Consider the following 24,215-nt stretch of genomic DNA (forward strand, 5'->3'; position numbering starts at 1 on the left):
GGCGGGGGCCGCCGGGGACTGCCCCGAGCCTGCTCTGCTGCCACCCCAGCAGGAGGCTGGCACAGCCCGGAGTGTGGGAGCGCTGGATTCCGGGGATATGGAATTCCAGTTAACCTCGGGCCAGAAAATCACCTGGCCCAAGGACAAAGCTCCCGTTTCCTTGGCTCCTTTGCTTGGCAAACTCTGGCATCTCCTGACTGACATGCATATCTCTCGGTTCCCAGAGCCTTCACTGCCTACAAAAACAAGCACAAGTCCTTGCAGGGAATAAGAAAATCCCAAAAATTATAGAAAGGCTTGGGTTGGAAAGGACAGAATGGTTTGGGTTCACAGAGACCTTAAACAGTCTCGTTCCAACCCCCTGCCATGGGCAGGGATCTCAATAATATGGAGATAAATTTCAGCCTTCCTCTAGAAATGCTAAAATAATTTGTCAGCTGGTTTAGATGCCTCTGTGTGAACCCTCAGTGCCCATCAGCACTCACCACTCTGCTAGTTCTTCTGTCATTCACAATTTTTTGCTGCAGTGATTCCATATTTACTCCTATATCAGTAATGTAAATATTTATAAGAGTAAGTGAAATAGCAGAAACCCACCAGAAATACATTTGATGTTTATTCCACATTGACAGCTGCTTTTTGAGATCTGTCATTTAGGTTTTATTAAATTATTAATACATGTTGTTGATAATTGTATAGTGCTGATTTTTTAATCAGAATATCCTTCAGTACTGAATCAAACATGTCAAAAAAATTTATTTTATTTGCACAGCTACTCTAATAGAACTTGCAACTAAATCTGTGATTTCATCACAGAATGACATCAGGTTTGTGTAGAATGAACAATTTCTTGTGAAATGCTAAACCTTATTTTATTATTTTGATTTTTCATTGATTGAATCCAAATAGCACCATAACTTACTGGTTTTCCTCCTGAAGTGAATGACATATTTTCCAAAATCTGCACAGGATTGTGAAAACATTCAAGTTTCTCTTTGTTTTTTCTTAAAAGACATTTTATAGAATTTTTTTAAAGAGATTGTTGAGAACTTGCAACCAAGGCACCCAGAAGAGCGACTTGGCTGCTGGGCTGGCACTGCAAGAAAGCCCAGGGGAAGAAGGAATGTCTGAGTCATCCTCCAAACTCCCTTTTCCAGGTCTCCAGCACAAATCAGAGAGCAGCAGGGAATTGTTCCCAGGCTGCTCCAGCACAGGCAGAGATGGATTTGAAGCTGCAGGATGTTCCAGAGGCCTCGTGCCCTGCACAGGGCAGCTCAGGAGGACAGGGCAGGGAATTGAGTGTTGGATGCTGGTTGGTTACTGAGCATGAGCAGCAAAGCAGCTTTGGCTTCTCTCCCCTGCTCCCCTCACTCTTACCCTGCTCACAAAGGAATATGATTAAGATGTGAGTTGTTTAGATCCATTTTTAATATCTCCTGATCAAAAGTGGAAGCTTAAGGAGCATGTAAGGAATGACTTTGATATTAAAGAGACAGAAAGAAGAACAAATAGTTTAATTTGCTTCTTGTCTTTCTTGGCTGGGGAATTTGAAGCAGATGTTCATATGCGAACACAAAAAACCCATATTCCATCCAAGTCTGAGCACAAATTGCCTGGATCAGAGGGAAAATGTCTGGAGAGGGATGCACCATGGTGCTGCCTGCTGGGAAGGGTGCAGGGATGGCACAGGCAATGACTCCTGGGAATAGTTTGAATTGTGGGACCAAAAAATGAGGGAAGAAATCCTTAAAATGGAATAAAATACCTGCAGTAAGCCCTTCTCATAAAACAAGTGTAAGTGTGTTATTGCTGTGTATCCATGGATCTGAAAACTGGGGAAAATGCAGATTGAGTATTACAGTAAGATTTTAATGGAGATCTTCAGAGACAAAGAAGGATGCAATGGTAAAAGAAAGGGGCTGATTTCTGCATCTTGAACTGATGAGAGCATGGGGTGGCACATATGAAACCTCTGATTAGTCATAAATAGGAGAAACAGACTCTCCATGTCATCCAAATTGTAAAGGGCTGCAATGTCAGATTTTCAAGAGGGTTTTGATTCATTTTGGTCTGTGCACGTAATGAGGAATGAGAGCTAAATCGTAGAAGCCAAAGCCAGGCACAGGAGAGAACCCAATCAGCACAGAATCAAACAGGAGGGTGTGGGATGGTTCACAGATCTCTAATCCACCACCTGAGAGAAATGGCCCCGTGCAGCAACTACCACCAGCCTTCCCCCTACCCCACAAAGAGGCACTTTGCTCTCCAGCACAACTCCCTGCTCTCCAGGCTGACTCCAAACCTCGGGAAGAGCCAACCACTAACCCCAGTATTGCCAGGAAGAGAAGGGTTGTGCACACAGGCACAGACAGAGAACTTCCCAAGGGTAATCCTGCCCCATCCCCTTCAACATGGAACCATCCCAGATGGACATTATCACTGATTCCAGTGCTTCCTATGAGCTCATGATGTTTAAAATGCTTTTTAGATAGTTAATCCCCACCTCTTTTACAAGAATCTCAGAAACATCCCCAACTGTTCACATCTGGGATATTTGATCCCACAGCAAGATAGTCCTTGAGCTCTTACCATTTAAAGCCAGATCCAGAGTGTGCAGGTATGAGTCCCACATGTACATATAGGCATTCCAGTGGAGTTGTGGAGACATTGCCAGTTATTTATCTGGAAGTTTTATCTGAAACTGTGTCACAGGGACTTCTGTACCTCACAGGCTCCAAGCACACCTCATGTCCTCCCCCTTGGAGAGTTCTAGTCACAGCCATTGCCTTCACCACCATGTTGTGTTCTAGGCCAAATACGCTTCCATTTTTGCTTCTATGTGTTCTGTATGTTCAGGTTTTATGTAGGAAATTAAAACATATCAGAATGTCTCTCTGTGCTTAGATTTGTATTGGTAGCACAGTATTTACCTTGCATTAACTGAGCATAAACTAAGTGCAAAATCTGGCCCTTCATACAATGGGATCATTTTGGCACTGGGCCCAGACAAGAACAAAAAAACAATTGTCTGAATTTAATCAGTTGGTGTTACTTGGCAGTTGCAAGAAGTCTTTATGCAGGTATTTATTTGTCCCAGCAATAACAAGAATATTGGAATTTACATCCAGGAGATAAGCAAGTACCTTGTCACTCAAGCACAACTAACAAGGGAATTGCTATTTGGTGCAGACATGTAAATGCCAAATGCTTAGTCTGGTTATTATTGTAAATTCCATTTTTACAACCTCTTGTTTTTAAAATGGTCTCTTAATTGATTTTTAATTATATTTTTCAATGACATTTAACTACACATGCTTTGTAAATAAACCCACACACATCCCAAAATATATTAAAGGAGCAAATACCGACACAGTTGAGGTTCTCTTTTCCCTGCCTGCTCTGAGTGCTCTCAGTAGATGTTTTGCATAAAGAAATGAGATCAAATGGTTCTGGGTAGAAGGGGATGCAGTTCTACCATAGGCAGCTGATGCCAGAAGATTTGGTCCTCAGAGTGTTACTGATACACAACAGAATGAGGGGCGTGAAGCATAAAATGAGCCAGAACATCCAATCCTGTGCCCTGTGATTTACCTAAGTTGAAATGTGGCCAGGACATACTGACCCAGAGTCGGTTTAATGTAAAACTCCATGAGGTCTTTAGTGATCAGAAGAAGCTTTAACAACTCTATAACCTCAGAATAGCATATTAAGGGAGAAGCAGAAGGAGTCTCGTGTCCCCAGTGGGTGATTTAGAGGTGTCAAATGGCCCAGGTGACCACCAGGCAGGCCTGTGGTACAACATGCACCATTTAAGGACATGGAACTATAAATTGCATCCATCCAGCTACCTAAAGCACAAATTTGGGATGAATTTAAAAATCTGACCCAATTAACTGAAATACTGCATGAAACTACTGAATTCCCTTCAGTTTCTGCCTCAGCATCCCTCAGGTTTAGGGTCCAGAGCATTATGTGCCATTCAAGAGAGAAACCATGCCCAGGGCCAGCTGGCAGCAGCTCCCTCAGATCCCACCACCCTACAGGAGCCATTGGATTTGTTGGAAACCACTCACTGTTGTAGTTGCTGTTTCCACCAGTCTCTGCCGAAGAGGTGCTGGACTCCTCCAGCCCATCAGAGGTGGCCAAATCTTATGGAAAATCAAAATAATAACTTGAAAATACCACTTCCCATGCATTCCTGAAAACACTGTATAACCTTGATGAAGTCTGCATGATAACAACAGGTGAGGACTTGCATCTTTTTCACTCAAACTTGCAATTGCTGACAATTTCCACATACCTTTCCCATGGGCAGGATGTCACATTGTTATTAGCAGGGCTGTAATTTCATTAATGGTCACGAAGAAATGGAAAACACTGGAAAGCCAGAATTTAGTATTTATCCAATTCCCAAGCTTAGCAATTATGGCAGAGGCATAGTGCTTTTGTTGGGGAAGGACCTGATTCCTTTATGCTGTGGCACTCACAAAACCCACAGGGCTGGGGAATGACTCTATTGATCTTGGGTAAGATTCACTCCTGTGCAGAGATCCAGCACAAGCCAGCATTTCCCATAAATTTTGTTTAAGCCCCATCCTGTGGAATAAAGCAGCACGCAAATCACACATTACTGGGACAATGATGCTTTGTTCCTAAATATTACTACTCCTGAGGAGACTACAAAATGCCTTCAGAGGCTGTCAGAAATGAGATGTGACTTGCCAAAGGTCACCCAGCAGGGAGCAGAGGAGCTGGGACACATCCAGGTGCCAGAGCAGAGATCTCTGTCCTGTCCTCTGCCCTTCCTCAGGGTACAAACACGCAGTGACAGCTTCTGCCCCCCAGAATGTCTTATCAAAAATGCCTCGTGTAAAGTCTGCCTGCACAATGGGAGCTGAGTGTTCCTCACAAGCTGCATTCATTAATTCAGGCTGTTTATTTTAATTTCAATGAAACCTGATTTAATTAGGTGTTGTATGTGTTCTGCATAGATGAGTAAAGTTTTTCTGATTTTTTTTTCAGTGGGTACATATTTCACCTGCTCTTTTTTTTTGCAGTGGTAGCTTTTGCTCACCCATACTCCTCCTATGGGATCTGAGGGAAAAAGAATCCAACCGGCATCCCTTTCCACCCCTTAATGAAAGTCGGGTTCAGTTCCTGCCATAAGGTGAGCAGTGGTAGCTTTTGCTCACCCATACTCCTCCTATGGGATCTGAGGGAAAAAGAATCCAACCGGCATCCCTTTCCACCCCTTAATGAAAGTCGGGTTCAGTTCCTGCCATAAGGTGAAGACTGGTAAAACATCTTTGCTGACAGTTTAAAAACTTTCAGAACACAGAAATTAAGCAAAAGGAATTGGAAATCTCAGGGACAGATTCCAGTAGACAAAAAATGCACACTCAGTTCTTTAACTGACTCTGAAGAAATGTGAGTTCTACATTTCATATGTGTCACAAACTCTTAAGAACAGCAAGTGTTTGTAATGGACTTCTGCGGGGAAAAGAAGCTAAACCAAGTGGCAAAATTCTCTGCACTTCTGTGTCTCAGCAAAACTGGCTGTAAAGTAGAGTAAACTGTGGATGTATTTTAGGGAGCTACAAGTAAAGTTTCAGATTAATCCATTCCTGAACTTGTGCTGTTGCTCAAAACAGTAATTGGAAATAATCCTGGTAAGGTTTCATGCAGCAAGGATAAAAATCCTTCCTTCAGCACAAGTCAGTCCTGCTATTTCCCAGGGAAGGGAACAAATGTTCCTCTGGGGATCCAATAATTGTTTGTTGTTTCTTTTTAAGCAAATATATATGCACCTGTACTTATGAATAGTTATGTTTTTATTTGACCATGAAGTCCCCAAGTGGTCCTTTAAGCATATAATTCCTCACCTAATTGCACAGCCCTGAGTATTCAGGGACAAATTGTAATTACAAGTGAAGGTTCATACTGCATGGACAGTCTCTGTTTTAGTATTTTTAACTGCCAAAACACAAATGGTTTCAAATTATAAGAATCCCACCGCTTCCCATTTTTCATCAGCACAAGACAAATTTAATAACAAATCTTGAAAGGATCTTGGAATTCAGGCTGGTCCAGCAGCAGGTGCTGTGAGAAATCCCCCTCTCTTCAGACACATGAAGTGACAGAAGTGCAAGGTACACCAAAAAGAATCAATTTGTCACAAGCAGTAAAAGAGAGCTGGAGCTTCTGTTTTCATTTCTGATACCTGAACTGGCAAAGCACTTCAGCAGTGACATTTATTGATCATGTAGCCTCAAAACAAAGCTGGGCAAGTGCAGAGCCTGGACAGGCAAGAGGTATGCATTAAATACAACACGGAAGTTCCAAAAATTGCCTTGAATGGCAGAAAAAAAAGAGAAATAAATCCCATTTATAGAACTGGGAAGGACGGGAAGAATGCAGCCACTCTTACCAGCAAGAAAGTGTTGGGATTTTGCTATTTCATGGCTTTTCCTGTCATGTTTGATCACTATTTTAGATGCAGAGGGGACATTGTGCCTGTTAATGTCACTGGCCTCAATCATGCAATCCTTAATCAAGCAGAAATCCCTGCAGCTTTGCCCATAAAAGAATTACAGACTTAGTTATAGGTTTTCTGGTGCAGATTTGACCCCTGCTGCCTCCCTGCTGCAATAAAACTCCTAAACCCTTTTGGATCATTACTCCTACAACTTGCCTGAGGGCACAGGGGGTGCAGCATCCATGGGGCTGTTCCTGGTTTAATCCAAGAGTTGAGGATCCAGCCAGTGACTGCCCTGGCCAACACACAGCACGAGAAACCATCTAAACCAGGGCCAGTGCTGGGAGGGAATTCTTGCCCCACAGTAAATCATCCCACTAACTCAAATTCCCCACAACTTTTTCATCCTCGTTCAGCCATTGCCAGAATGTCCTTTATTTAGAATAAAAAATAGGCTTCTTTAATGGCCAAAACGGTTATTAGGATTGTTTATTCTAAGCTCTGAAATATTTGTTCAATTCTTAATTTGCTTATACGTCTTCTAATTACATCAGCATTGGGGTTCTGCCTTTGTAGTTGTAATTGGAAGCTGATATAAAACCAAGACTAGAAAACATTAAGCATTGCAGTGACTGGAGTTGTTTTTTGTGGCATTTGTCATCTCACAGCTTGTTTACCAGAATGAAATTTCCGACGCAATTCTCTTTTTAACCTGCAATATTAGGTGACAATATTAAACATGTTCACTGGCAGATGATTATTTATCTGAGACAAAGCCAAAAAAAGCCATACCTTGCTCAAGGCAGAGCCTGCAACTCATTATGTTACATAAGTCAAGGTTAGAGAGGGAGGAATAGAGAATGCTTTGGATGGAAGGGACCTTCAGCACCATCTCATTGCACCTTCCACTACCCCAGGTTGCTCCAAGCTCCGTCTAACCTGGCCTTGGGCACTTCTGGAAGTGCATACAAGAATTCCCACGATGTTGGTGGCCTGGTTGTATTCAAAGGCCATGATTTCAACCGATCTTAGAATCCCCTCCATGATCAATAATAAATTTTTCTAGATTTTCATTTTCAGGTTTAAAATTGTGCCAGGAAACATTAATTACAAACCAATCTAAATGCCTCACCACCCTGTAGTTGATAGGCCTCAGCCCTGACAAGTGAAGTGTGTTCCGAGGCGCAACCAAAGGTGATTTTTGGGGTGGGGTTCAGTCTCCACAGCTGAATATCAAAACTGACTCAAGACACCTGAAATTATTCTCCATTGAGATCCACAGGAACATTTTGATAATGCCAAGGGACATACATCATCAGAGCTCTTTCTTCAAGGTGCCCTTCATGCTTTGCTTGCCATATTATAATAGGAAATAATAATGGAATAATAAATGGGGAAAAATATTTTTTCTGTTGTCTTTGTTTGAATTGCTCAGTGTGTGAGAGCAACACGTGTCTGATTTTTCATCTCTCCTTGAACAGCCTGAACTGACAGATTGCCCATAATCTGTTCTACAATCTCAGTGCCAGAACATGACAATAGTCAGCTCCATGGAGCGGCTTGGGAATCTCAAAGGGAATAATTTCCCACTAAGCAATAGCTGAAGGGTGACCCAGTTGGGAGAGGCCTGGAGAGAGACACATTGCTGGTGGCTCTGAGCATGTGTGGCTCCACGCAGGCACAGTTAAAAGGCAGATTAATCTGCAGTCAGGTGTGAGGAGCAGAGCCAAGGAGCCCTACTGGGGACCACACGGCATCCAGCCCCTTTGGAAAGCAGTTTATGAATTAACCTAGGCTGGGGTTTGTTAAACTGTGAGCATCCAAAGATTCACACCAGCATTTCTCCAGCCTGATCTGTATTCCAAAGCAGTGCTGCTCACATAAATCTCTGTGCTGTTTTTTACTGGAGAGTGAAAGGGAGAAAACCCGCCGTTAAATCAATAGGCTGCGTTGCACACCACAGTATATGAAAGTCCTGGTGCTGTGCTTATCACTTGTGCTGCCACCAACTAATTGCTGTCCCTTGCACTTCATTATCCCCTGTAATATGGTTACAATAACAGAGGATGACAAATAAGAACTGTTGTCTTCTCCAGGCCAGTCTTTCCTCGCAGGGTGAGTTCTCATTCCAATCCATCTATCTGCATGAATAAGATTTACTAGATTACACACGGACTTAAAAGGTTTAACACGAGCAGTGATGGAGAGCTGCCTTAGGAAATATTTTTACAGGCACACTTTGGGGATCTGGCACAAAAAACTCTTTACTGCTGCTTTTGTACCCACCATGGTTTCCCTTAGCTCTCCCTGCATTTAAGGCAGCGATGCTGGCAGACAGAAAACCTGGTTCTATAAAATACTAAGCGTGCCTTATGTCCTCCCTGAATCAGGTCTGCCAGTCATTCATTCACCAGAGAGGTGGTCTGATTCTTTTGATGTTAAATTAGATCCTGCAACTAATAAAACTCCCTACATTGATTATGAAGCAGAAACAGGCGAAGAATATTATGGATAGGAGAAAAGAGTTTGTGTCTGGCTAGAAAGGATAAAAGTATCTGATCTTTAATGGGTGGCCTAGTTAAAGGAAGTCCTTTGTTGCAGCAATAAAGAGGAACTGTAGAAAATGTGAATGAAACCTCCAATAGCCACGTTAAGGCCACCTGGTCTCAGGTGAGGCTCAGGAAGGGAAGAGGAGCCTCTTCTGTGGCTTCCAAAGTCTCTGCAGGAGATCAGTTTTTCCCACTGGATGTAAAGGATGTGCACAGTGTCAGAAGGAAGGAGAGATGGGGAAGCCATTATTACAAAGTCTTTGTTTATGCTAAAGATCCTCAAACCATCAGTGTGGGGAGGCAAACTCATATGGACTACAGGAGACAGCAATGGAAACTCAGATGTTTCACCAATCAAAGGAATGCATTTATAAATTACATTTCTTTAATCCCATGGCGGCTTCACATGTGTCTCAGAAGTCAGACTTTACCCCAGGCATTCACAGCACTCACAAATACCCCCAATATTTGTCTCCACAATTGTGTTAAGGCACACATTTGCATAATTAAAGACACCCATAGGTGAAGGAGCACAAAGAAAAGCATAACAAAGAACCATTTCTTTTCCAAAGCCTTCCAAACTAAATTTGAGGTAACTAATTGTCCAATATCTGGTGCTGGAGGTAGTTCCCACTCTTACCCTGTGCTGAGCTCTCTGTAAATTTCTGCATTTTTCTAACTCCTTCTGGAGATATTTTGATGTTCTAGATGCTCTTTTTGTTTTCTGCTTGGCTCCAAACTAGTTATGATCAAGAATTTCTCTCAGAAAACAGCATTTTATAAGTGTCCATAATTCTGTGTAAACTGGCTCTAAATACCTAAGGACCCCAACAGTCCACAAAAATAAATCTGAACATGCCCATGAATCATTGTCTCATTTGTATTATTTCAAATGCTCTGCTAGTTAATGATGCCTTGAATTGGTTTATTATTATTATAACCCCTCTGATAGTTAAATCAATCAAATAATCAGTGCTGCAGTTCATCAAATATACACCTCCAGGAAGATGCTGCTTCCCTTGCATAGTGCTGAGGAAAACCAGCATTTCTTTATTAGAGACATGATTGGTTTGTCTTAATATCCTAGAAATGCGGTGAAATAATGCCTTGGAGGTAACAGTTAACTATTTTTGCATATGTTTATAGCATTTCTGTTTTCCTTAGAAAGAAAAAGGTGTAAATTGCACTGCACCAGTTCCGTGGTGGAGTCACTGGTGTGTCCTGGCTCCATCTGTTACTCAGCACTGCTTGGTCTCAGGCCCCCTTCCAGAAACCCATCCAGCACCTTTCTCCTCACAACTGTGCTGCATCACACTGATTTTGCGTTTTCCCTTGTATTAAGCCAGTCTTTCAGAAGCCTTGCTACATCTGTGTGGATATCAGCTTCTCTGTGAACAGCATTAAAAGGAACTACTTAGCACTGCATTGACATTATCATGGCAATTGCTTTAAAATATCACTTGTAGCTGTAACATTAGCACAATAAAATATTTTAAATTTCCCTACTGTGTCTCAGAGCTTGCCCTGATGGTGAATTACTCCTCATAGTACATTAACAACGATTCTAGTAATTGTCAGGAGCACTGATGGACATTTTGTTCTCCCCCATGAAGGGAGATCACAGCTCCAAGGACACAGGCAGTTTATTAAATTTCATAACTCTTGCTTTCAGGTAGGTGATGTGGAAGACTTACACCTATATATCAATTATAAATTTATTGAGCTAATAGCTGGTAGGATTAGAGCATCTGCAAGCTGCAGTTTTATGCAGAGCTCAGGATCAAGGCTTCCCATGCAGTGCCTCCCATTACAGCCTAATAAAGATGAATGTGGCCAGTGTTGCTCAGAGAGAGCGCTCACTAAATGAAGAAAGCAGCTCAGTGAATGTGGAATCTGTACAGAAGCCAAACCCAACTCCTTTTTCTAACTCAGAGATGCAACATTTGGGCAGTTGCCCAAGGAAGGGAAGGAAAACCAAGTCTGCATGCATTTTTATTTCTCACTGATTCTAAGCCCACAGTTATAAAACCTAACTAAATTCTTGATTTCTTTATATGAGCTGTTCCAGACTCTTTAATCCATGATTATAGGAATGTAATTGATATGCAGGCCATGTTAAATGCATTATGGTAACTCTGCAGTTAGGGAAGTAACATATTCCCACTAAATTTCAGTATGATGCAGTCTAAAGTGAAAACAAGATAAAAGGAATTCAGAAGATGAGAACTCAGTGGGGTTTCATAATCCTCAGCATGTGCACAGTTGAGAGGCAGAGCTCCAAATGACCTGGACAAATCTGCATAAAGTTTTTTAGCAAACATAAATGAATTCCTGAAGTAATCACTCCATCAACACATGGGATTGTATCTCCACCTCTCCCACTCTTCACTTCTGCTTGCAGAAGAAGTCTTGCATAATAAGTAAAAACTGCACTTGCAATGTGCTATTTTTTGAGCCTTTAGGATGAACACTGCTCAACCTGACTACCAGGTGGATATATTTAATAATTTATCAAAAATATCTATGCTGTGCCTGATTCCAAGGAGAGAAATAAGGAATGATAGTCTGTAAACATTAGTTTGTTACACAGCTTTCAGAATCTAAAGGCTGAACACCAATGTAACCTCTGCATTGCACGAGGGAGAGAATTTGGCATTGACAGTGTGATCCAAATTTGACCCATCCCTCTGAGGAAGGTTCTGAAAGACGGGATGGTTAAAAAGTTAGCTTGGAAAGGAAGTTCCATTTCGGAAGCAAAAGTCAAATTCTGGTCAAACTGAACCAATGTCACACAGTTGGACAGGATGATCCTGTGGGTCTCTTCCAACACTGATTCTGTGCATGACCTGACACACCAGACCCTCTGCAGAGGGTTAGCACAGCTGGGAGTGACTTCCAAAGTGCTCCTGGACAGTGGGGAAGCTCCTCACTGAAGAGTACCCCCCAGCAGTGCCATTCCAGTCCTGCTCTCTGTACCGGGCTGTTCTCTCAGGCTCCTGGGTGCACAGGACAGCCCTGCCCAGCCTCCCTTGGGCCCACACCCACAGCCCAAGGACCCAGAGGCTGCATTTCAGCTCAGCCCCGGACCCTCAGCCACTGCCTGAGCTAAGCTGGAGCTGTGCTGGTCTCCAGCTGTGTCCCAGCCAGGCCTCTGCCTGCCCAGGGACCCTGCTGATCCCAATCCCATGGACTGGGACCCAGCCTGACCTCACAGCAGCCTCCTCAGCAAGGACCTGCCTGGTCCTTCCCATTTAAACAGGGTTAAATTTGCACATTTCTGAAATAATGGATTTGAATCACAGGTCATTTGTTCACAGTAATTAGTGTGTGACATCACTCCTGCTAATGTTCAACATATGGTCTAATGCAATACTACATTATTTATTGCTACATTATGTTACATAAGTGCAAAACATACAAAGAGTCAAGCAGCTGAAGCCTGCACTTGGTTATGTTAATCCTCTCAAGTACCACGGTATTTCACAGCACCTCTTAATAGCCAAATCTTTTCTGCATCTCTGCTGCCTGGCAGTCTGGCTAGGAGAGATGTGGGGGATCCATTCCTGTAGCTGAGATCTCACCCTGCCTGCAAGTGCCTCACCAGATGGTCAGCATATTGCATTTTCCCCTTGGTAACATCCTTTTTTCTCCCTACATCTGGAACTCAAGTAGGAAAATACTTCTGTTGTTTCCTGTAGTGCTGGAGGTAGGGATGTATCCTCAGCTCCTGCAGGGTGCAGCTGCCCATGTCTGTACAGTGTTTTAAGCTGAGATACACCTGAATTTTGGCGCTCACTTCCCCCTCTCACAGCCTGGTGATGCAGCAGGCAGGGGACTGCTGTCTCTTTGATCAAGAATTTCCACAAAACAATTGCTTATTTGATCTCAGGTGCTTGAAGTGTTGTTTATACTATTCCAATGCTGTTTTGAAATGGCTTTTAACATTCATGACTTTCATCCAAAGATGCCTCTGTTAGTTGATCAAAAGGTATTCTTGACCCCATTCAAAGTTCTGGAGCTCTTCCTGCCTATTGTCCCCTAATTAGAGCCCCAGCCCCAGCGTGCTGCTCTTCTCCAGGGAACACTGAGTCACACAGGAGGTCACTGGCAGGAGGCTGCAGCCTCTGCATTGTTTCCTTGCTCTCAGCACCAAGGAATGGCTTTTTAAAAAATCCTGTGTTTGCATTAACTGGTAATGTGTTTAGGAGGGAATGACTTTTTTATTGTAACATTTTAGCAACAGCTCAGAGCTTTGAAAAGGCATCATTTTAATATGCACAGTGCTCACCTCCTCAAAGAGCTGATACTCCAAAACACTTTTGAAAAGAGTTACACACATTACACAGCATTTTAGGAGTTCATTCCCCAGAATTTCCAATTTCTTTAGAAAACAACATCCTGAAATCACCAATCATTCCAGAGCCTCCACTAACACGACAGCTTGGCAAACAGAGAGTCCAACTGTGCTGCCTTGGCAGTGCCTGGGGGGTGTCCCTGGTGGCACCAGGTGCCCTGCAAAGCCACTCTGTCACTGCCCTCCTTGCCTGGACTGGGAACAGAAAATACAGTTAGGGACTGCAGAGCTCTTCCTCTCACGTGTTCTCACTCCTCCCACCAACTGCAAATGCACAGGTTTGGGGTTTTCCCCATCTCAACTCTGTTATTCCACAAACCCCTGACAGGCTCAGCCTTGGCCAGTGCTGGGTCTGTCTTGGAGCCAGCTGGTGTTAGCTCCATGTGACACGGGGCAACTTCTGGCAGTTTCTCACAGAATCTTCTCACTCCTGTGGTCCCCCACAACCAAACCTGGCCCTGCAAACCCAGTGCAGTGACTGCCACTGGCCCCAGCAGTGAAAGGCAACATCCACATAACCCAGGAAAGAATCTTCAGAAGAATCATCTTCAGAAAGAATCTTTCTGCAGAAGAAAATCTTTAAAAGTTCTTCATATCAGGAATCTAAATCTTACTTTCAGAAGTGATAGTAAGTTTAAAAGCTGATGTGTGACTGGGTTTAGGTGTGTAAACTGTTGATGCTGCACCAGATTTCTCTGTGCTGTCTGAGGTGGTTCTGGCTTTGCTGGAGCACGTGTGGGGCATCAACAAGACCAGGCCTGGCTGCCAGGCCCCTCGAGGAGCAGCTGCACAAAGCTCCTTGTGCTTGGCCATGTTCTGGCATCACAGCTACACAGATACTGCATCCATTTTCAAAGTGCAATGTTAGACTTTTGAGAATTTCCCTCCAGTTATTTCTCACTAATGTCTCTTGATGAGGTCAAATTCCTCTTCCCCTTTTCCAAATGTGTAATACCTGCTTTTCTCTCCAGACTAATTTTGTTTTATAAACTATTAGCTTCAAGGAGTTACTGCAGAGTAACACTGTTGTGTGATCAGAATACATACCAGAGGGAATTGCCTGTGTGTGTTCTGATCTATACCATTCCATCAGTCTCTCCTTTTCCCTATTTTTTCAGTCTCTGCTAGTTATCCCTCCCAGACATCTTCCAAATCCCTTTATTGGGTTTTGTATTTAACAAAGAAGCAATGAACCCACAGAACTCTCCCTTCATTACCAGAGTATTGTAATAGCATCTTCCTTTACCCATAAATAGCATTACAGCACTGTGAACATCTGCACTGTGGGAAGAGAAAATGGAATTGTCAACGGCCTGAACAACATCAGCTCAGAGACTCCTGGCTAAAAGACCTTCCAGTCATGATATTTTGCATATTCAAAAGCACAACCATATCTGGAGAGCTGGATTTGCTTTAAGACATTTAAGATTCCTCTGATCTCTCTTCAGAAGGACCGTCAGCACACCTAAAGAAAATTTACATTTTCATGTGCCAGGACATGGAAAATTGACTCAGGAATATGATATAACTCTGCAAACTTGAGTCAAACATTTTTTTCTGTGCATCTATTTAGAAGAGACAATTTGACAGTATAGGGTGAGGAGTTTATTCACAAGCACTTCCTAACCCACTTAATTCTCACCTGCCTTTCCTGCATCACCCCACATTCAGCCCAGAACCACATCACGTGCCTCAGACCATGTCCCTTGTCTTGTGGGGCAGCTGAAGTCATAGAAATAATTGAGGTCCTTAAGGCTTCTTAAAGAGCAACGACCAGGGTGCCATATTCCACTGACTTTCCATAAAGGAATTCCCATGGAAGTCACTGGCATCTCACATAAAACAACCAGTGCTGGATGTCTTCCTAAGCAATTCTTCTCTTCAACCACAGGTTCCAGCTTTGGAGATGGACATGAGTTCTCATTACTGCCAACAATTTTTACATACCTAATTAATTCTCTGAGCTCCCTATTAAAACTTAGTGCAGAGTTTGGCCACAGCCTAGACGAGGCCCTTTTGCTGGAGAAAATTCCACCTATTTGATATGAGATCCTGTCAGATTTTAAGAAAACTGGAACTAACCTTGACATTTGAGTCCCACAGACATTTCATCCAAGAAAAACTGGATAAAGATGACAGGATTTGGTGGCAAGTAGTGTTTTTTCTGTACAGGATGAGAAGAGCTTAGACAGCATCCCTGGATAAAAACAAAGTCAAACTTGACTCCTACTGACTTATACAATAATCTAAACAGAACTCTTGAGGGATAAGGAGATGTGGAAGAGACAGAGATGCAGTTCTCTATTACTGATGATGCTTTGGGCTGTGGATAAAGCCAGAAAGTGCAGAAAGCCTTCTCCAATGTCCCTGGGATCCTTTGCTCCCAGAAAGCCCTCTCCAATGTCCCTGGGATCCTTTGCTCCCAGAAAGCCCTCTCCAATGGCCCTGGGATCCTTTGCTCCCAGAAAGCCCTCTCCAATGGCCCTGGGATCCTTTGCTCTCAAATCAGAGTGCTCTGCATGGGGATGCTCAGGCATTAGGCACACAACTGATGGGCTTTTCCAAAGCTGCTCATAACAGCAGCACTTACTCCAGCCAGACACCTATAGGCTTCAATTGAAACTATTTCAAAGCATGAGATTAATGTTAAACCTGTTCTGAAAATCTTAGCTGAACTAGGTTTAACAGAGCAAGGAGAGCAGATGTAAAGGCATTCACAGAAATGGAGCTGGGCAAAGCCAAGCAGAGTCAGGTCCTGGGGGCTGCAGGAATGGGATCCCAGCCTCACACAGAATACCCCCAACCACAAGTAATGAACATGCCTGAAAGGGGATCCAAACAGGATTTTGCTGCTGTTGGTGTGGAACTTCCCCCCATCTCTGCCTCATTCCACTTCCTTTGTTTGTTCACTGATGGTTCATCCCTGGCTCCAGGGAAGAACACCTCACCTGAAACAGCTTGAACCCCAACTCAGGGCTGACAGACCCATCCCCACCAACCCAAAGAAGCCTCCTTTTGAGGTACAGTTATGTTTGAAAGCATGTTTGTGATAATTTCTTTGGTAACTCCTCCTTCTGGAATATCCAGGTGCCACCAGGGCTTGGGTGAGCCCTGAACACCCCAAGGAGCTGTTATTTGGTGGCTCAGTCTGTCCTGGGGGCACTAAAGAGGCCAGGGACAGACTGGATGCTCCAACACGAAAAGTTGCTGCAATGTGTAAGAGGTTGGCTCTGTCTCTTGCCTTTCCTGCAAGGAATGAAGAAGAGGGACATAAAACCTTTCAGTCAGTTGCTGAAGTCTTCACTGTTGCAAAGACAAAGTAGTTGGAAAGGAGCTGGAGTCATTTAGCAATTAACTGACATTTTAAAAAACAATTCTTTTGCAAGATTCAGGCAACTCTTTTTATTATCTAGTTAATGGTAGCACTTAGAGAAGCTAATTTTATGTGTAATAAAACTTCATTACTATCCCCTCTTTGGAGAGAAGGGTGCAGAGGACAATTGGAATAAGAAACATATGGTTTCTTGTACTTTCTCAGTCATATACGTACATGTGATGCACTATAGGTACCTAAAACTTTCTCCTTTATCTTTTCTCCCCTCTTTCTTTCCCTTTCTGGCTGTGCACTGCTGTATTCTTTCATGTCACAGGTCACCTATCAAATCCCACTCTGCTCTTTTTTTTCCAATCACAAATCAATGATGAGGACAACAGAAGGTTAGAGCCATTTTAAAAATAGCATTGATGTTTCTGCTTGCTTATGTGGCGTCTGGTGAGTCTCCTACAGGCAGAGATTCCTAAGGAGAATGTTCCAGACCAGCAGAAGTGGGAGTGTGATGACCCTCCATGTGCTGCAGCTCAGGGAATGGGGATGAGCTGCCTGGCCAAGCCCTCTCCAGCCTTTGGATCCTTGTGGGAGCTATCAGAGCAGCAGTTGGTGTTGAGATGGAAGAGAAGTGAAGGCTGAGCAGGGAGCACTGTCACACTGCAAGGTGACAGGATGGCATGGCTTTTAACTCTTTTTCAATCAGTGGAGTTTTTCAGCTAACCCGCCTCAGTTCCCATGGAGCTGTTTTTCTACCAGTCATTGTTATTAACCTGGTATTTATAGTATCCAGAGTGACAAAAGTGGACAGGTTGACATTTCATATAATATAGATTTTAAAGCAAGACAAGATGGAGATCTCATAAGGAAAGTGGAGATTTGCAGAGTACATCTACTATTTTCTAACACAAGGAAAGGAAAGAGCAACAAACCAGAGCTGGGGTTGCATAATCACCACTACAGCAAACAGGACTTCCTCAGGGGGACAATTCCAGTCTGTGTCAGGTCACTGCACAATTCAGGTGCCTTTCACAGCTGCTCCACCAGCCCCACCTCACAGTAACAACGCTGTTGGCTACAGGTGAGGAGTTACAGGTTTGTGCTGTAAGAATTTGTCCATTTCACTGCTGAATCACCATCAATTGGCCCCCACTGAGGATCTGCTTGTGTCTTCCCTCTGTAGGCTAAAGAAAAAGTGGCTGGACTGTGTGAAAAAGGCACTTATTAAAATACAAACACTTCTATCACAAAGAAAGATCATCTGGAAAGTGCTGGCAAAGGATATTTTGTTCTCTCCTTTTCCTATTTGCTCTAGCAGGACGAGCCAAACTCAGCTGTCACTTGTAATGCTGCAAGCAGAACAAGCTGGTGGAAACTACAAAACTCCATTTGGAGTTGTAAGTGCTAATTTACACCGAGGGAGGAGCTGAGCCACTGGCAAATTCTACTGGTGCTGCTCAGCTTTAACCAAAAGCAGGATTTTTCTCTGTATCTTTCAGTTCTCTTAGAGTTGGAGGACTTTTATGAATATGTTTAACAATGAGCACCCCAGGGACACCTTGATAAACCAAGCAAGAGGGAGAAGAAAGAAATTATAGATCTGTTTTTCAGACATTACCATGTATGCTCAATGAGTGCTCAGGTCTTTATGCATTCCAAATCCTCGCTGTGAAGGGAGCAGACCCCTGCATTACTGCCTAAGTCAAAGGCAGGAGCAGCAATTTTAAAAAACCTTCTGATTTGGACCCAATTGTTTTCCATTCTTTGTAATTACTTTAACTTTCAACATCAGCTTTTCCTGTGAGCAATTCAGTAAGCAAATCAATTTTCCCTATTCCTAGGAGAGATTCTGTCTAGGTTTAACTTCAGAAAAAAACGCTCTGCGACAGGGTATTTCAGAAGTGTGCTCTTCATCTGAAGACAGCTCCTTCAGTCATTATTTCAGCTGCAGCTACAGTCTGTATCTATTTCCATCTAACTTTCCACAGACAGGTACATTTCCTCTACCCTATCTGTGATAGTGATAGCCTTTAAAAATATTGGAGGGAACTCAAGGATCCCTGCTTTTCACTGTGATATACAGAACTTTCTTCTAATCATGGGATGGTTTAAGATAAAAAACCCTGTGTAGAAACAGCATTGCTATCTCAGTGATCTGCACTGGTGGATTCATGACAACTTTGGTCTCTGCAGTAATTCCAGTAAAATGATGCTGTGTGTCTTTTGAATATCTTCAGCAAACCCTTTTTCTGCAGAGCATGTGGCACAGGAAGGCTGTGGGGCAGAACAGCAGGGAGGTGTGAAAGCACTCAGCTGGGGCAGCCAGAGGCCTGGGTTCCACGCCAGACTCACCCTGCTCAGTCTTGCAGCCGTGTCACAGCACTGGATGTTCCCTCATGTGAGCTGGGTTTGGTTTGCTTTGCTTCAAGCCATGCATATGCATATGTAAACTTGGCCTGGGATGTGCTAAATGCCTTTCTAAATATGGATGAACTCCTGAGTCGAGCAGGATCACAGTCATATTCCCACCTTTGTGAAATGCAAGAAGCAGTGGGAGGTGGTTTGTGCTTTGCAGTGCCATAAAAATACAATGTTAGATCTGGCTCCGAGCCCATTGTACAGGGAACAATCTGAGAGCCCGGGGTGGAAAGAGAAGAGCCTGACCCACTGTGAGACATGAATCACGGCCCACATTTCGTGCCTTGGTCAGCCCATCAGAAATCCTGCTCTGAGGTTTCTGTATTGTTTTTGTATTTCTTCAGTATTTCCAGATGAAAGGTGCTAATGTCCCAAACATTATTATTAACTGAAATTCATTGCCTAGTCAGAATATGTAAGAGCCTGATGTTATCTGAGACACACTGAGAACTGTATTACTACATAAAAGTAACTGTATTACACTTCACAAAGAATCTCGGCATTTGCAGAGCTGAAAGAATGGTTTGAAAAATACATTTGTAATTTTAAATTAGACTTCCTTAATCAAAGTGCTAGATTGCAGCTGCTACTCCAAACCTGGGTGCGTGACTCAGGTCCTAGTGAGAGTGTTCTTCAAACAGATGAGCAAAGTTTCAGGCTGAAAAATGTCCTTACAATTACCAGTGCCTTCTGCAAGTGCAAACTAGAAAGGAAACCTTAGGAATGAGAATTTAATGCATATTCTTTGAATCAAATGGTGATGAGTTTTTTTCTCTCCTTTTTTTTGCTGGACATTTAGAGCCTCTGTAGTCGGTTTGTTTATGAATTCACTCTTGACTGTCTGGGTTTTCTGACTGTCAGAGGCATCAGTAAATATTTTCTTCCTGTATAAATTTCCCAGCGAGGTAGAGAATTTACCCAGTGCTCACTAGAGAGATGCACATGGAATGGCAGAGCTGCTGCTGCCATGGAGGCACTTGTGTGGCACCACAGAATCCCAGGATGGATGGCCCATGGGTGGAAGGGACAGTATGAGGTCTGTTTGTCCCTTTAGTTCCACTCCCAGGCATGGAATTGCAGTTCCCAGGGCATCTCTGGGAGTGAATTTTCTGCTGGCTGGCTCTTACACTCCTCCTGACAGGTGAGAGAATTTACCTGTTCTGCCAGCAGCACACATGGACATCCCCACCACCTCACACACCATTTCCACTGATTTCCAGCATTGGACTGGATCTTTTATCTGCCCTTCTGCTTCCTCCTAACTGTTCATTTCCTTTATTTTTTGTCCCTGTTATCAAGTGTGTGTTTGCCTACACCAAGAAGACATTATCAAGGTTAAAAACCATGAACTCTATTGCATAGGTCATCTTCCCAGTTTATTCAGGTGCTCTGATGCTTAATTAGTTACTTAATGAAACACTTGGAACAAGAAGGTATAGAGGTCTACAACTGCAAGGATCTGTTATTTATTGTTATATAGTATTAATCGGGGTGAGCCTGCTAACACAACCAGAACTCCAGTGCGTTCTTCCACACACGGAGCAAAATTCATCAGATAAAACCAAATTTTCTCTTTAGTACCTTCACTAAATCTATTCCAATGCTGGGAAACTGTACTGAAGAGTTTTGCAGCTGGACCACTATATAACAGTTTTCCAAATGCTGCCTTCAAAAGTGCTAATTTCCTCCAAGCAAAGCTTGGCTGATCCAGATATTTTAACATTTATGACCCTTGTAGTCTCTTTCAAAGTCCTGATTGTTAAAACATTAAAGGTTTCTATACTGGGCTAATGGAGAGAAGGTGAGCTGGCGCAAGACATCTGCTTCTTCATAATAATTATCAGAGTAATTAAGTTTTGCCATAGCTGCTACAATAAGGATCCAGTTTTGACATTTATAAGAGTGGCATTATGAAAAGCTGAACTCAGAATTATCTCTTTATCATACGACTAAAACAATTACAGATGTTCTATTGATGGATGCTGTGGTCCTCTTCTCAGCACAATAATTATCTTTTAATGAGCCCACATTAATGTAAATTGGATTCATCAGGAAATAAATTTCCCAATGAATGTGAGGCACTCTACAGGTAACCTTTCATGAAAGCAAAGCAAATACTAATCTTGATCATTTGTGGACTAGAGAATTTCTTTCAGGTCTGAGACAAGGCAAAAAACCCAGGTGGATCACATTGTTTCCTGATATTCCAGGCAACTGGAAAATTTAATGAAAATAAATTGAATTTGTCACTTTTGTAAAATTTGCTGTGGATACAGGATGGATAATAATGCATGTTTTATGTGGGCTCCTATTTCCATCCTTCCCTAATTCACCTCAAAGAGTCACCAGTGCCATGGTACAAACAGAGGGGGTCTCAGTGCCAGATCTGCTGGATTATTCCAGCTGCCTGCCTGCCTCTGCCCCACCCTGCATGACTTCTGCCATTTTCCTGGGTGTCTTGAGTTCTTTAAAAAGCAAGTTCCACTAAATAAGAAACCTCCCAGCTCATATCCCCTAAAAACCAGTTTAAAACCAATTTTTAAAATCTTATGAATATATAAAATTACATATTATGGATATACGTGTATATATAATCACAAAATATGCAGACTTGAAAGGGACCCACAAGAACCATCGAGTCCAACTCCTGAGCCTGCACAGGATCATCCCCAGTGTCAGATTTGGAAGTTGCTGGATGGTTTTTGCTGGAAGCTTTCAATCCAAGACCATGAGGAGTAACTAAGCATATGTATAGATAAGAAGCTGTGTCTGCTGTATTCACAGGATGGAACATGACTGTGTTCAATTTCCTAAACCTCTTCTATATTCTTTACCCTAAAAACAAAGTTATTGAAGGAAAAGATGCAGTTAAAGTTGGTTTGTAACAGAATATGGGGGGAAGAAATTCCTGAAGGATTTGGTTTGGGGTAGACAAGAGTTTGCCCAAAGTGTGAAATGCGGAGAGTCCGAGTCACTAACCAAGGAAAGGGTAAGGTGGGGAGCAGCTTTTCAGAGGAATTTCGCCTCAACACTGGTTGTGTTCTCCTGTCCCTGGGCTGGTCACAGCACCAGAGAGATACAGGGGTGACCACGGAGCCGAGGTGTTACCCCGAGCTGTGGGGGCAACCTGCCCTAATCTGGACAGGTCCCAGAATTTAAACATCACCAGCACTGCTGCACCTGGGATTTAGCCAGAGCCCTGGGTGGGCTCATGGGGTTGATGCTAAAAGCCTGCAGGTCCAGGCAGAAGTGTTGAGGTGCCTGTCCACACCTGTCCCTTACAGGCTGTAGGGCAGCCAGAGCTGGGGCTAAGGCAGGGACCAACAATTCCTAAAGCCAAAGGACAAAAGGGACCAAGGAGGTGTCCCAGTCAGTGACAGGCTTAGCAGTGTCCTGGATCCATCACTGCCATCAAACCTTTTGAGGGACTTTTATCTGTGCCAGAAGCCAAAAAAAGGTCTATTTATTACTCGAGGACTATATTGAGGACTGAAATGTGATTTCATAGGTACACAGGCTCACTTTGGCCTTCTGCAGAGAATGGTTTTCTCCTGCATTAGAATATTTAAAATAGACTTCATTCAATTATGGTGACTACATCAGCTATTTTTCCCCCTGAAACAAACAGTGCCCTGAAACTCATCAGGAGATACACATTGAAATGCATGCAAATTGTGTACACACATTTGCTCTCTCCCAGCTATGGCAGAAGCCTCCATTAAAAAAGCATTCCCTTCCTTACTGCAGCATTTGTCTGCAGCTTCTAAATGTCAATATTATCCCCAGTGAGAGGAGGTGGGAGGTGGGAAGGTTGGGAGCATTAGGGAGCTAACTGCCACCCAAAATTGGGAGTTGGGAACACTCCATGCCTTGTGCTGCAGGGACCCTGCTCTGTCAGGTCTCGCTGCACAGCCCTGAATTTACAGAGCCACCCTTTGTGTTGCCATGATCATCACAGGAAATGAATTCATGGCAACGAGAAGGTGCAGCAGTAGATTAAAAGAATGTTCTTTACAATTTATTAATAATAGGAGCCTTTGAAATAAAACACAGAAAAATGCCTGTGTAAAACTGACTTCTCCAGATCGTTCCCTGTTTTCATCAAGGACTTGGCCAATGAGATGTGAGAGCTCAGCACTAAAAGACAAGCTTGAAGGGATTTTTTTGTGAAGATGTCACAAATAAGAAATAACACTCTATTTGAAGCAGCCGCGATCACCAATTTGACTCCATATGGCATTTTTGTTGCACATCAAAAATGGATGTTAGTCAGAATCTCCCTCCCCCATCCAGTGCCAGGGAAAGCTGAACACTGAACATCCCTGGGCACCAAGACCATGGAGTGGATGGAGCACTTCAAAAGTTAGGAGTTAGGTTCTCACTGAATGTCACCTCTGTGGACAAGACAAAACCACAAAAGGACACTGCTTTTTATCCAAAATGACTCTGCCACTCCCTTTAAATATATCCATCTATCAAAACATTTCACAAGGATATTTATTGAAATTAATCTTGGATTTTTAATATTTTCTAATATGCCACTCTTGCTTTTTAAGTTTGGCTTTTGGAGTAGACTGCCAATAAATAAGTGATTTTTTCCCACCAGCAGGTTACCTCTTGAAGACAGTTTTCTATGGCTGAAGGGAAGGGATGTGTTGACAGTCACAGATACCAGGACCATATGCTGCCTAATCTCATCTTGAGCACATACTCTGAACCTCATGAAATCTATGTGATATTTAAGTGCATCTACACTACACAACTCCACATCCATCAGATCCCCTGTGCCATGACCTCTCTGCACACAAAGACCCATTCCCTAGGTGCTCTCCAATGGCAGATCCTGTGGGTTGGGAGTTATGACAGTTTGCTCTGTGGTTTCAGTGGATTTGCTGATGTTTTCCTGACTTTGACTGACATCAGAGGTTTGATTCACCTTCTACAATGCCAGCACATTTTACCTTGTTTTACCAAAGACCCCGGGATTTCAGACAAGAACCTGAGCTGAAAAGATACTGGACTGAAGGCACTACTAATGCAAGACATAAAAGGAAAAAGATCAGGAAAGTAAAAAGTAAAGAAAAAAATCTGGTG

The 24,215-nt window shown here is 43.0% G+C and overlaps 1 protein-coding gene across 1 annotated transcript in view; it reads right to left on the reverse strand.

Moving 5' to 3' along the window:
* MEGF11 (multiple EGF like domains 11) overlaps window positions 1-24,215 on the reverse strand; it is a 195,571-nt gene that overhangs the window by 115,257 nt on the left and 56,099 nt on the right. Inside the window, exon 6 of the mRNA XM_031059657.1 lies at window positions 4,074-4,148. Within this exon, the coding sequence (XP_030915517.1) occupies window positions 4,074-4,148 (75 nt within the window). The remainder of the gene's footprint in view (window positions 1-4,073; window positions 4,149-24,215) is intronic.

Source organism: Geospiza fortis, unplaced genomic scaffold (assembly GCF_000277835.1).
Source record: "Geospiza fortis unplaced genomic scaffold, GeoFor_1.0 scaffold2, whole genome shotgun sequence".
Classification (NCBI taxonomy): Eukaryota; Metazoa; Chordata; class Aves; order Passeriformes; family Thraupidae; genus Geospiza; species Geospiza fortis.